Genomic DNA, 14,901 nt, shown 5'->3' on the forward strand with positions numbered 1-14,901 from the left:
CTAACACTGGTATACTATCATTGGCAGTATAAATTCAGTAGCCAAATATTTCTGTAAATGTAATTCATATTCATATTTTTAATCTAAATGGATTTTAAACTCTTTGAAGATATTGTTAATATTCTGCATAATTAAATTTAAACTCATCATACCTGAGACTGAAGGTCCTCAGTGGAAGAGCCTCTGCAATCTTCACATCTCTTGGAGGATTATTTATAAGGTATATAGAGGAGGCTGTACTTTACTGACAGGGCGTTTGCAACAGAGCTGAAGCCTGTAAGACTGTCCCACAGTTGTTAAGTCTTTTTCACCATATTGAAAAATTCTGCTCTGATAAAGAATTCCTCTTTACTATAGAGACATATCAATGAAGAACATGCTTAAAACTATGAGACGTGATGTGTGGACAAAACAAAGAAAAACCAAGGGAATCACTTGTGAATAGACTATATTTATTGTGTCATTTCTCAAGTTGTTTATCGTGCTGTAATTTTGTCTTAAAGAATTTAGATCACAGGCACACAATTGCAAACAACAGTTATAGCCCTAATAATACATATACTAAATTGCATTTGCATTGGCTATTAGTGTTTTCTTTAACTGTTTTGTTTATCTTGTATTCATATCAAAAAGCGTTTTGATTAACTAGAGATTAATTTACCACGAAAAGTCGTATAGGAATGGTAAAATATAAAGAAGAAAAAAAAAGTAAAAGCAAAGACCTTCACGTGCGAATCATTCAATAGTTCTGAGGCGGCAGGGGGCGCTCCTGCTGCAGCTCGCAGCGCTGTCCACGGCGTGCGCGTCTTTCCGGTTATGGGATTTGCCGTGGTGCAATGTTTTTGTTTCTTTGAGTGTGTTTCAGCGACCTCAGAGTTATGGCATGCAATTGCAAAATGGATCAAACTGGATTTAGATGCATTTCTTTTCCTCGATCTGGCTTTGTCATTCAAAACCGCCAGCACCATGTCTAACGCGTTATCACCCAGCTGAGCTGACGGTCTGTATGATTTATGATTAAATGCTGACTCTGATGTTATATATCTGAACAAGTTTGTCACAAAAGCATCAAAGAGCCGATATTCCCATTAAGAGCTGTCATTTAGGACAAAATAGTGTTCAGGCTAATGTCTTCTATTGATATACTGCTTTGAGTAACACATACAGGTGCATTTAATTAGAATGTCGTCTTTACAATAAGGTTCATTAGTTAACATGAACTAATAATGAACTGCACTTATAAAGCATTTGTTTATCTTTGTTAATGTTCATTTCAACATTTACTAATGCATTATTAAAATCTTGTTAACATTAGTTAATGCACTGTGAACTAACATGAACAAACCATGAACAGCTGGATTTTTTAAAACTAATATGAACAAAGATTAACTCATGTTTTTTGGGGTTTGGGGTTTTCATAAGCTGTAAGCCATAATCATCAAAATGATAACAAATAAAGGCTTGAAATATCTCATTTTGCAAGCAACGAGTCTATATAATATTAGTTTCCCCTTTTTAAGTTGAATTTCTGTAATAAAGAACTTTTCCACGACATTCTAATTTATTGAGATGCACCTGTATGCAGGAACGAGCAAATGCAGTGAAGTTGTGATAATGGTCTTACTGTGTACGATAGTCTTTTTGATGACTTAAAATGCAAAACATGCTCAGATTATTACAGGTGTGGTTGTTACTGCTAGCATTTCTTTTTATCAGAAGTCAAGCCGGTCTGGTTGCCATGGAGATGGAGGCTGAGCACCGATCAGTGTTTGTGGACCCAGACTTTCCTGCTGATAACTCCTCACTCTTTAGTGACTACACCACGCCCCTCTCCAAACTATTGGGTGATGTCACATGGCTCCGTCCACTGGTAAAATACTCTAGTCATTCTTTCATTAATTTCCAGTGAGCACACTTTAAGATCTTCTATAAGAACTAACTTTCATTTAACCTAGTACCTATCACAATTTTAAAGCCTGCATGACATCAAAATACTAGTTTTGTGGCTTTTAGGGGTTTAGCTATCTGTGCTAGAGTACTCCTAAACATTCTTTTTCAACAGGAAATGCTAAAGCATATAAAAAAAATTGCACTCATAAGTGAATTTATTGTGGCTATAACACTACAGATTGTCACAAACTGGCTTAACAGTGCTTTCTTTCCGTATCTCCCAGGAGATCTGCAAGCAGCCTCAACTCTTCCCTGATGACCCTGTGGAGGCCCACCCGAAGCAAGGCATTCTGGGAGACTGCTGGTTGCTCTGTGCCTGCTCCATGTTACTCAAGAACCAGCATCTTCTAAACAAGGTGAACAGGTTGTCAGGTTTAATGTGTGAGACATTTACCATAACTAGAAGAAATAGGCCGCTGCTCCCTTCAGTCTGCTGTACTTTTAAGAGAATGCAAGGGTCGGGTTCCAGAAGTAAAAATCCCATTAATTTTCTCTATAGAGGAATTCATTTTTAATGATAACTATGAGGTTGTTAAATTATGGTATATGCTTTTGTTGAAGCAATCAGCCAGCATTCTTTTAAATGGTTTTAAAATGGCTTTTAACTCTTTAACTGAGACTCTTTTTTTAAAAATCCTAATGGGAAAAATTATTGTAAATTTACTTACGGAACCAAGGCTGCTAAAAAAAGTGGGTGGGCACTTTTGCACTTTATTATTCTGTTATTTTAAATACACCAGCTCATCCACATCTTCTCTACAACACACACACACAAGTTTAAAGATTCTAAGTTTTGTGTTACATTACATGAAACTTCAGTCATATTTCACACATTAGACTTATTCTAAAATATTATGACAACACTGCTGTGGGTTGTTTCTTTCACAATTTCTTGCAAAGACTTCAGTTGAATGTGCTTTAGGTGTATTTTTCTGTGTTTGTGTTTGTTGTCAGGTATTTCCACGGGAACAGCCTTTGTGGGGTGACTCTGCTTACCGCGGTGAGTTCAGGTTCCGGTTCTGGAGGAATGGGCACTGGATAGAGGTACGGGTGGATGACCGGCTGCCCTGTATCAATCACACTCTCTGCTTCTCACGATGCCAGAGCCCTAGGGCATTCTGGGTAGCACTTTTGGAGAAAGCATATGCCAAGTATGTGCTGGTACAAAGATGTCTGTGAAGTATAAAATATCGTTTTGATGTTTGAACTAAGACCAAATCAAAATAATTGAAGCGTTGTTAACTGTTCTTCATTCTAGGCTACATGGTTCATATGAGCGTTTGTGGGCAGGCCAGGTATGTGAGGCAATGGTGGATTTGAGTGGAACAATAGCGGTACGATGGAGTCTAAAAGGGGCGGAGTCACCACAAGAGCCCAACGACACCCAGACTCAACACACAGCTAATGGGACGAGTCTGTCTCAAGTCTCACTGGAGCTCAAGGAGCGATGTGCCATCAGCTGCTGTGTCCACAGCGCCTCCACAGGTGAGAGAAAAGTAACCGCTGACTTTTTTCTCACCTAATTCTCCTGTGGCATATCCTGATCTTTAAGCAGAAAAAAGCTGAAATGAACATTTTGAATAATATCAGTCCACAAAGTCTGATTTGTGATGTAGTCTGGAATCATAAATCACACCGTTCTAGTTAATTTATGCCAGAGGAGAACTGGCCCTCTGTCTGAGCCTGGTTTCTCTTAAAGGGTTTTTTGTTCTCCACTACTGCCACCTGTTGGAGTTTTGGTTCCTTGCCACTGTCGCCTTTGGCCTGCTCAGTTGGGGCATGAAAGACTATTAAAATAATTAATGAATTAATACAGCCAGGCAGTGTTGTTTTAAGATTATTACTGTTAATACAATTATAGTATTTATTATCAATTATTTTGAATTAGATTTTTAATTAACATTTTAACGTTGGTCTAAGTTTTAGTAATTGTGTTTTTGTCATTTGTATTCATTTTATAAATATTTTAGTATATATAGTTTTAGTACTTCAACTTTTATAGTTGCCAAGGCAGCATATATATATATATAATTTATTTTTTTCAGTTAATGTTTATTTTATTTCAATGAACAAGTGTTTTTTAATAGTTTTAGTTAACGATAATGCTATTTGGGAGTGATTATGGACTGTAGCAGCAATATTTAATAGTTTACAGATTTTAGAATATCCCTAATTTATATCTTGAATTTTTTTTTGCTGGTAACTTACACTGTAAAAAATGTCAGGTCTCCAATTAAAAAAATGAGTGACTGGTCACATCTACATTTTTTAGTTGGCCAAATTGAATTTCTGTGAATTAAATTGTATCAGATGTGACCAGTCACTAGAAAATTTTAAATTGGAGAGGCCTGACATTTTTTACAGTGTACAATTGGCAGAAAATCTTTCACAAAATACCACAGGAAGTATTTGGAGGAAGGCGCTTCTTCCTTGTAGAAGTTTCACATAGAAGTATTTTTACTAACATGCCTCACTGTTAGCATAATGAGGAAAGAGCTGAGAAATATAGCTGCTGGTACATTATAATCTGTATTATAAGGTATAATGTACATGTGCCTCATTTTGCCCAGCTCTGTCAGGTATTATATACTGTATTAGTTATTGTATTAGTACTGTATAGTTATTGTATTAGTTATGGGTTTGTTCTCTGTCTCTCTCTGCAGGTGTTCCAGAGCTTGGCCAGTTCCACGCCATGAGTGTGATGGAGTGGACACATTTTACAACGACTACAGGTGAACAAGTGGAGCTGATCAGGATACGAAACCCCTGGGGGAGGAGGAGCTGGGCCGGGGTCTGGAGGGAGAGGTATGGAGGGGAAAAAATGCTGAATGATCACATACTAGTACAATTTTACGTTTCTTGTGTGTGCTAAGTACCTTATATTCCATATAATTTTTTTTTGACAATTTGTTATTATAATTGTACATTTTCATTTCTGCAATCCAAACAATCCAACCCTCTCCATTGACTTTGTATAGACCCTTTTCACATTTCCCTCAAATAGCAAAAGAAAATTCCTTTCAACTTTCAAAAAGAGGGTAAAAATAGAGTAAGATTGATAACGGCAGTGAAAGAGAGAAAGATGTACATTTTTCCCACTCCCATAGACGCTGTATTAGAAACACCCTTACAACAGCAGTGACTTGTTTTTTGTAATTTGATGCAAAAGTAATATAATACAAAGTATTAGTGTTATAAATGTACATAAATTAAAAAGAAAAAAATACAAAAAACTTTGCAGGATTTACGATTGTAAAGGATTTATTGATGACTAGTTTTAATAAGCTGTTGACCCCCAAAAAACGAAAAGTGGATACAGGCAATTGAGACAGAGCACAACGTGTCATATTACTCTGAGAACTACACCCACTGGAGGGGAAAGTAATCTGCGACAGGATATTCTAAAATATAAAACTGACATTTGGATATTTTACTTACCAGTGACAAAATGTTTACCGCACACGTATTGTCAGGATCGAGTGTCAGGATCCCACAATTCGCCCATTCTTCCTGCTGATGCTTCACGTATTATTGCCTGTATCCACTTTTGTCTCCTTAAAGGCTGGCTTTTAACAGTCAGTAGCTTATAAAAATGTAATTCTGTACATTCTGTCACATAGCAGCTTTTTGACATTGTTCTGTTGGTCAGAAATGACAAGGAGGCCACTTCACAAAGTCAATGGAGAGGGTTGGATTGCCCCCCAACCCCCAGATCTCACTCTCTATTGGAAAGGCGGCTTCTGTCTAACGGGTTCTGTCTTTCTCTCTCTGCAGCGGATCAGGATGGGCTTCTCTGGAGGCATCCTGCGCTCAGGCTCTTCTGCGCCGCACGGCAGAGGGGGAATTCTGGATGGACCTGACAGAATTCCAGCAGGAATTTGATGAGGTCGCGCTGGGCTATCCTGTCAGTGATGCAGGACACCTCCAAAGCATCTACACAGGTATTGGCTATTTGTTCTTGAGAGTATTTACATCACCAGACCTTTGCTGTCCTATACATTTATATATGTAGTGAATGATTTGAAAGTTTAAAAATAATAAAGGTAGATATTTATATTAATGCGTCATTTCACCTTCATGTAGGAAGTTTTCTAACCCACAGCCACCAGATTGGAGGCCGCTGGGTCAAAGGTCACTCTGCAGGCGGTTGCCGTAACAACAGCACTTTTAGTAGCAACCCTAAGTTCTGGTTGAAAGTGTGCGAGAGAGGAGAAGTGTTGCTGTCTTTGCTTCAGTACGGGCGTCCTGAATCACCAGCAGAGGGCAGCACTCAGCAGCATCCACACCTCCAGGCCATTGCACTACATGTATGGAAGGTTAGAGAATCACTAAACAATCATTTTTGAGTGATTGAACATATAACACTATATCATATGTGATATATAATATGTTTTAGGTGGAGAAGAAACACTTTAACCTTGTGCGGACAGTGAACAAGCCTCCACTTGTGTCACACACTCATGCGTATGATCGGGAAGTGGTTGTAGACACTCACCTGAATCCTGGTTTTTACCTGGTGGTGCCCAGTACCTTCCTGCAGGGAGCGGAGGGCCGATTCCTCTTGAGAGTCCATTCTTCCTGCTCTACCTCTCTCAGGTATCAAGACATACACAAGAAGTTTCTTATGGTCACAGAGTTTGCATTTATTTAATCAGAAATACAGTAAAAACATGAAGTATTATTACAATGTTAGTCACCGTTTCTATTTTAACTAGGGCTGTCAATTTTATCACGTTAATTAGATTAATTCATTACAGTAAAAATAACGTGTTAAAATTATGAACGCATCCACCCTGCCCCAGACCTACGTAGTTGCGCTTACATTTCATACAGTTGATTGATGACGAATATGATGCAGGTCAACAATTCACTGTGTGATGACGCCTATAGAATGCCCCTAATATTTAAACATTTTGTCTTATATTTACATCATGACAGATAAGCAATATCACACGAGTTCAGAATAGCAAGAGTAGCAAGTGCAATACAGATTTTTTACAACAGTTAAATAAATAAGAAGTTAATATTGTGTTATTTTAGACACAATATTATCTGTTTTGCTCAGTTTTGGCAACGAAAATATAAGGCAAAGCAGAACTGTTAGTCTCCGATCAACACACAGCGGCGTTTCATTTCTGAATCCACGTTTTTAACGAATTGGGTGAACCAATGATCATTCATACCATTCATAAAGATAACTATTTATTTCACTCCTGAAAGAATCAGCCATTTGAACAAATCGAATGAATGACTTATGGAATTAACAAATCGAATTAAGATCATTAAGACCTCCACCTACTGGCAATCTTAGATTCTTATAGAGTATAATTTCATTAAAAAATAATTTCATATTTCCATATTAATAAAAAACAAAACAAAGGTATAGTTCACCCAAAAAATATTTCTTTCCGAAGCTACTTTTTGTAATGTCTATTATCTTTTGGAGCTAATTTCTCAGCCGAATTTGATGTGCAATTCGCATCATGTAATTAATTAGATTTTAAAAAATGTAATCGCTTAACAACCCTAATTTTAGTAGGTTTTAAAATGTAATTTATTCCTGCAATGCAAAGCATTAGTCTTTAGTGTCACGTGATCCTTCAGAAATAATTCTAATATGCTGATTTTCTGCCTTTCTTATTATCAGTGTTGAAAACAGTTGTGATGCAAAAAAATTCATTTTCTTTAAAAATAAATCTTACTGATCCCAAACTTTTGAACAGTACTGTGTAAATATACTGTAATAACACCAATTATTGCACATATATATGCACATAGCATCTAAACATGCGATATGATGTAATAAAGGCATCTTAATGGTTCGAAATATCTGTGTTTTTTCTCTCCAGTGTGATGAAATCAACTCCTCCTCTCCAACACTGTTCAGAGGGCGAGTGGGAAACCATCAGCTCTCATGGATCTTGGTCCTTTGGTTCTACTGCTGGAGGAAGTTGCAACTTTTCCACACATGGACACAACCCCCGTATACCCCTTACTGTGACCTATGACCCTGGAGGTAACAACGTAAGGGTCACTCTTCGCCAAAATAGGCCTGAAAATTCCCTCCATGCCATCGGCTTTCATATTTACAAGGTCAGAATTTATTCATTTCTGATATGTTTCGAGGCATTTATGATATGAATAAAGTGCTAAGTGTTCAGTTCTAATCATAATTGTTCTAGTAATGGTGTAGTAATTTAGTATTAGTTAGGTGTAGGTGTCTAACATTCAATATTCTTTTTTGGTACGCCTTCATGATATTTTAATGTGTCCAGGTACCTGACGGTGGTTCTGGCTCCCTGTTAACAACTGGTTCCATGTGTCCTGTGGTTAGTTGTGTTCCTCATTCCCACTCCCAGGAGGTCAGTGTGTTTTGCCATCTACACCCGGGCGAGTATGTTGTAATTCCCTCCACCTACCAGCCGGAACTCAGCGCTCACTTCACGCTTACTCTTCTACGCAGGATACATCGGTAAGCTCTCTGCATACACTCTATAGTACAGAGCCTCTAATGAGACTTGGTGCTTGAAGAAAATATGAGATAGGTGGAAAAATCAATGCTCTTGAACGCAAAAGCATTGAAAAGCATTGAAATGTATTTTTCCTACAATCTCATAATTTTTCAAGCACCATTTCCCTTAAAGGTGCAATAAGTGATTTCTGAGAAACATATTTGAAATCAACCCAAACAAACACACCCCTTGCTCCGCCCCTCGAAATGCACGAACACGCAATACAAGAGCAAATGTCTCTTTATCGTAGCTGAAGCAAAAAGCATAAAGCAAAGACGAAGAACGTACGACAAGGAAGAACAAAAGGTGAAAATAAAGTACACGAGTATACTAGCAAAAGTTGGTTGTTAGTCACCAGCAGCTCCAGAGAAACTATGACACTCAAAACTGTCCTGTTACTATTGCTCGCATTACAACAACAACAACAACAGCATATCTTGGTGCTGTAATACATAGTGATACCAATGTTACTCATGTGTGGAGCAAAAACAACGCAACCTCAGCGTCTCATTGTCCATTTGCTGGAAAGCTGTTCTAATATTAACGCAGGTCCTAAAGCTCTTGCTAGATCATAACCCTTCTTTTTCCAGTGATATTCCTCTGACCCTTTTTTTTTTTAATGTCTCAGCCTTCTCTCTTTCTTCTCTTGGTCACTCTCCTGCCTCATCATGAGTGGACACGCCAATTACTGCTGATTGGATACAAGTGTGTTGTGGTGTTCAGTCTGATTCACTTTCAACAGTGTTTCTCAAAAATCACTTACTGCAGTTTTAAGGGGCTATAAACATTCTTCTATAAATTGTTAACTAAAAAGTCATACTGTTTACTGTGATAAAAACTGGTGCAATGTTGTTGTTTTTTCATGTTAAGAAATTGTTGCAGGTTGACATTGAGATGTAAATCTTATTTATTAATGTTGTGAGTATTAATGTTGTCAACCTCCTCAGGAAAGCAATGCAGAGTCAAGAGCTTCTGGGCCATGCCGTGCAGGAGGTAACAATCTTTTGTATTATTTAACACTCATGTTCAGATTAGTAGTGGGAAGTTCGGATCATTTTACTGACTCGGATCTTTGAGTCTCGTTCAGCAAAATGAACGAATCTTTTTTCGAGTCATTTCGTTCATTTCAGAAAAATATAATTAAAATGACATGTTAAATAGCCCAACCCATCTAAGTACTTATGAAAATGTTGATTACATTTGTAAAACTAAATAAAAATAAACTATAGGGTACTGCAACCAAAGCCAAATGATAAGAAACTGAAATGTTTAATTAATTGATTAGTTGTTGGGTCAGGCTATTGCAGTCTAACTCTGTTAGTTCACCTCACCTCCTGATCCGAGACATTCTTTCTTTTGCAACTTCATATTTATCACGTTTGTTCTCCGCCTCTCGTGTCTTCGAACTCCTCAAGACGTTAGTTGTCGACTCGTCTGTGTCTGACTCTGATGGGGCTGGACCGGGCCATGTGACACAGGTCCGGGAACAGAATGATTAGTTCATCTTTCGAGTCTCGAGTTCGGGTTTGAGTCTTTCGTTCTTCCTGTCAGTCCCATAGAGTCTATGCTGTCAGTAGCGGAAACAGAAAAGATTCGTTCTTTCGAGTTCGGGTTTGAGTCTTTCGTTCTTCCTGTCAGTCCCATAGAGTCTATGCTGTCAGTAGCGGAAACAGAAAAGATTAGTTCTTTCGAGTCTCGGGTTCGGGTTTGAGTCTTTCGTTCTTCCTGTCATATTCTCAGTTAATATCAGACATAAACAAATATGGGAAATATATTGACTATTCAAGTCTAACATCACAAATTCAAGTCAATTAGACTACAGGGAGTGCAGAATTATTAGGCACGTTGATTTTCTGATCATATTTTTTTTCCAGGCACATTTGACCAATTCCAAACCACAGTAATCCTAATAACTACTATTGATTTAGTATTTAATAATGTATAAGTGATATATAATTGTTCATGAAGGCTGGAAATGAAAATCACCTTATATTCAGGTGTGCAGAATTATTAGGCATGTTTTCTTTTACAGATAAATTGAGCCAAAAAAGAGATTTAACTCAGACTGAAAAGTCAAAAAGTATTAAATGCCCATGAGAAGGATGCAATACTAATGCAATACTAGACATTGCAGTTAAGGCATGACCATTGGACAGTGAAATGCTCGTTGGGTCAGCAGGATCTGACAAAAACAGGTGGTGAAGAAAAGACACCTGTTAACTGCAAAAGAATTAAGAATTAAGGTGAAGAATTAAGGGTGAAACCATCAGGAACCCTTTAGTCTCCAGCGCCACCATTTTCCAAAGCTGCAACCTACCTGGAGTCTCCAGAAGTGCAAGGTGTCAGGATCTCAGAGACTTCAGTTAGGTAAAGAATCCTAAAAAATGACCCCCACTAGATAAGAATCATTAGCTGAAGTGTTGTAAAATACATGAAGAAGGTTTTTTTATAGGCTTTATGGACAGATAGGTTGAGAGTGACTCTTGAAGGACCAGCACCACATCCTCTAGTACCACTGTTTGAAGAATTCATCTTCCAGAATCTGGCAGTACGTTTTGGGAGTTCATTTTTAGTCCATCTCTGCAAAACGGACTTCAGGATGGACTAAAATGAACTCCCAAAAGGTACTGCCAGATTCTGGAAGATGAATTCTTCAAACAGTGGTACTAGAGGATGTGGTGCTGGTCCTTCAAGAGTCACTCTCAACCTATCTGTCCATAAAGCCTATAAAAAAACCTTCTTCATGTATTTTACAACACTTCAGCTTGTGATTCTTATCTAGTGGGGGTCATTTTTTAGGATTCTTTACCTAACTGAAGTCTCTGAGATCCTGACACCTTGCACTTCTGGAGACTCCAGGTAGGTTGCAGCTCTGGAAAATGTTGGCGCTGGAGACTAAAGGGTTCCTGATGGTTTCACCCTTAATTCTTCACCTTAATTCTTAATTCTTTTGCGGTTAACAGGTGTCTTTTCTTCACCACCTGTTTTTGTCTGACCCTGCTGACCCAACGAGCATTTCACTGTCCAATGGTCATGCCTTAACTGCAATGTCTAGTATTGCATTAGTATTGCATCCTTCTCATGGGCATTTAATACTTTTTGACTTTTCAGTCTGAGTTAAATCTCTTTTTTGGCTCAATTTATCTGTAAAAGAAAACATGCCTAATAATTCTGCACACCTGAATATAAGGTGATTTTCATTTCCAGCCTTCATGAACAATTATATATCACTTATACATTATTAAATACTAAATCAATAGTAGTTATTAGGATTACTGTGGTTTGGAATTGGTCAAATGTGCCTGGAAAAAAAATATGATCAGAAAATCAACGTGCCTAATAATTCTGCACTCCCTGTATTACTCATTTTGAATCATATAGCGCAACACACACACACACACACACACACACACACACACACACACACACACACACACACACACACACACACACACACACATATATACACATATATATATAGATATATATATATATATATATATATATATATATATATATATATATATGTGTGTGTAATATGTTTTTGTATAGGTGCTATAGGCCTATAAGCTATGTTACAAAGGTTTAGGTAACATTTTTAAACTGATTTTTATTCATTAATAACACAAGGACAAAAAATAATAATATAACTCAATAGAGAAAAATAAAATACAGTTGATTCAAAACGAGTAATAGTCTAATTGACTTGAATTTGTGATGTTAGACTTGAATAGTCAATATATTTCCCATATTTGTATATGTCTGATATTAACTGAGAATTATATATATAAAAATAAAAATAAAATAAAAATATAACTACGTGCTTGTTAGTAAAAAGGTTGTGAACTAGTGTTCAATACAGTGACAAAGTCACGTGTCAAAAGAACGACAAACGTCAAACCCGAAAGACTCGTAAGAACTAATCTTTTCTGTTTCCGCTACTGACAGCATAGACTCTATGGGACTGACAGGAAGAACGAAAGACTCAAACCCGAACTCGAAAGAACGAATCTTTTCTGTTTCCGCTACTGACAGCATAGACTCTATGGGACTGACAGGAAGAACGAAAGACTCAAACCCGAACTCGAGACTCGAAAGATGAACTAATCATTTTTGTTCTTTCCAGTACAGATTCAGCGTAATGCGCATGCGCGGTCAACACAAAATGAACGAATCACTCTCTGAGACAACTTGGTAGTCCCGAGTCATATTAAAGATTCGTTCAAAATGAACGAATTGTTCATGAACGACACATCACTAGTTCAGATGACCTTCACGCCATGAGCAGTTAGGCCTAGTGCAATATATCAGTCAATAAATATATTATACAAAATATATATTTATATATATATATATACACACACTGATAAGGCATACATACACATGTACATGGTCTGCAACAATGCTTAGGTAGGTTGTACGTGTCAATGTAACATCCACATGGATTGCAGGACCCAAAGTTTCCCAGCAGAACATTGCCCAAAGCATCACAGATGCTTGCCTTCTTCCCATAGTGCATCCTGGTGCCACGTGTTCCCCAGATGCACATGCATCCGGCCATCCAGGTGATGTAAAAGAAATCGTGATTCATCAGACCAGGCCACCTTCTTCCATTGCTCCGTGGTCCAGTTCTGATGCTCACGTGCCACCAACAGTGCACCAACAGTGGGCTTTCGGCGGTGGACAGGGGTCAGCATGGGCACCCTGACTGGTCTGCGGCTATTCAGCATCATACGCAACAAACTTCGATGCACTGTTTATTCGGACACCTTTCTATCAGAACCAGCATTAACTTCCTGAGCAATTTGAGCCACAGTACCTCATATGTTTGATCGGACCACACGGGCCAGCCTTCGATCCCCACGTGCATCAATGAGCCTGTCCCCGGTTTACCACTGTTCCTTCCTTGTACCACTTTTGATAGATACTGACCACTGCAGACCGGGAACACCCCACAAGATCTGCAATTTTGTAGAGGATCTGACCCAATCGTCTTGCCATCACAATTTGGCCCTTGTTTTAAAATGTTTTATTTTGTTTTACTTCCAATGCTCTCCACTGTAAGTAGTTTAATGTCAGCTAATGTACCATTAGTTTTGTAATATCTCTCTTTACTCTTTCCTCTCACAGGTCTCCTGTATCTCAGTGATGAGATGACAGTCTGGGGAAGTGGATCAGATGCCCACGTTGAGATGAAAGCCCACGAGGGTGTGTAGCATGTAGCCCGAGCACAGTCTCGTCTACGGGGCTGACCTCTAATGGGAGCCACTGGTGCACATCACTTACCACAAACAACTACCAAAAGCCATCGGCAGTGGATAAATCATGGTATATAACATGTAGGGCCAACAACTGCCCCCTAAGAAACATTGTCAGATCTGGGTCATGTGGACCTTAAACCAGCCTAATTATACTAGTGGTTCAGGACCCTGTCGCAAGGTAACTTGGCACAATAATATAGCATTCACTGATTTTACAACGGCTTCGAATGTGGCCAGAATTTTGTTGGAACAATACATTTTATAAATTATAATAATATTTAATGTTCTGATGTCAGATTTATTAATTATGAATGAACATGGGGGGGGGGGGGGTATGGTTAATGTTTCATTTACTACATTATCTAAAAACAGGCATTACCATGTGGTTATTCAGAATAAACACTGTTGAATTTCCAGCAGAAATTTGTACTACTTGACATTAAGGTTACTGTTATAGATAGAACAGAAAGAGAGAAAAGCAAAAAAGAATCAAGAGATTGTTTGGAAAAACAAGGATGCAGAGGATGAATAAATATGGGGGTATTATTGCAAAAGAAGGGTGGACATTGATTGAATAAAGGGTCCGCGGCTCTACTGAAGCTCCAGCTCTCTCTGAAGTGTGCCGCAGAGTTGGTGCCCCTCACGCAGGGGCTGCCCTGTTGGCCTCCGTGAGCGCTAATTGTGTGTGTGAGGGCCCGCAGGCCTGTTAGTGCGGCACTAGTGACGAACTTGCAGCGTCACTGCCGCCCCAGTCCAGCCCTTGGAGCCGCTGCACAATGACTCGTTATGTGACTCAAATACTGTTGTGACCCTTTCCTCCTCCTGTGCGTGTCTGTTATATGTTTAGCAGTATTCATTAAATTATTTTGAATTTAAATACTTGAATCTTAACTTTATTTGAATGCTTTGCAATAATTCTTCAAATAGAATTATATAGCACGTATATAAATGTGATGTGATGTCTATACAACTTTCTTGTATAAACAACTAATTTGTTTCATATTTTATGTAAAAAGAAAATGTTGCATCTATTCCCCAATGTCTCCACTAATCCAACATTAATGTCATTAAATTCTTAATAATTTAATAACATTAAAACGTTAATATAGTTAAAATAAAGTGTTACCATATGGTGTGTGTGTGTATATATATATATATATATATATATATATATTATA

At 38.0% G+C, this 14,901-nt stretch overlaps 1 protein-coding gene across 2 annotated transcripts; it reads left to right on the forward strand.

Moving 5' to 3' along the window:
• Positions 1–771: 771 nt before the first annotated feature.
• Positions 772–14,598, forward strand: LOC307122425 (calpain-10-like). 2 transcript variants are annotated; one of them, XM_079846410.1, is made up of 13 exons: positions 772–1,000; positions 1,717–1,870; positions 2,175–2,306; positions 2,905–3,101; positions 3,209–3,435; positions 4,614–4,755; positions 5,725–5,891; positions 6,034–6,266; positions 6,347–6,546; positions 7,800–8,043; positions 8,226–8,422; positions 9,410–9,455; positions 13,593–14,598. In XM_079846410.1, exons 2-13 carry the CDS (start codon positions 1,739–1,741, stop codon positions 13,617–13,619), a joined length of 1,944 nt encoding a protein of 647 aa, XP_079702536.1. In that variant the 5' UTR covers positions 772–1,000; positions 1,717–1,738; the 3' UTR covers positions 13,620–14,598. The 2 variants fall into 2 exon arrangements, with proteins under 2 accessions (XP_079702536.1, XP_079702537.1); XM_079846411.1 differs by having other exon boundaries at positions 805–1,000; positions 6,034–6,257.
• Positions 14,599–14,901: the final 303 nt, after the last annotated feature.

Source organism: Gobio gobio, assembly GCF_949357685.1.
Source record: "Gobio gobio genome assembly, contig: scaffold_206, whole genome shotgun sequence".
In the NCBI taxonomy this organism is placed as follows: Eukaryota; Metazoa; Chordata; class Actinopteri; order Cypriniformes; family Gobionidae; genus Gobio; species Gobio gobio.

Bases quoted from the DNA above. Each gene is read 5' to 3' on its own strand.
- LOC307122425 (XM_079846410.1), top strand. From the start codon at position 1,739: ATGGAGATGGAGGCTGAGCACCGATCAGTGTTTGTGGACCCAGACTTT. The intron at 1,871-2,174 runs GTAAAATACTCT...CGTATCTCCCAG, and splicing joins TCACATGGCTCCGTCCACTG to GAGATCTGCAAGCAGCCTCA. The intron at 2,307-2,904 runs GTGAACAGGTTG...GTTTGTTGTCAG, and splicing joins ACCAGCATCTTCTAAACAAG to GTATTTCCACGGGAACAGCC.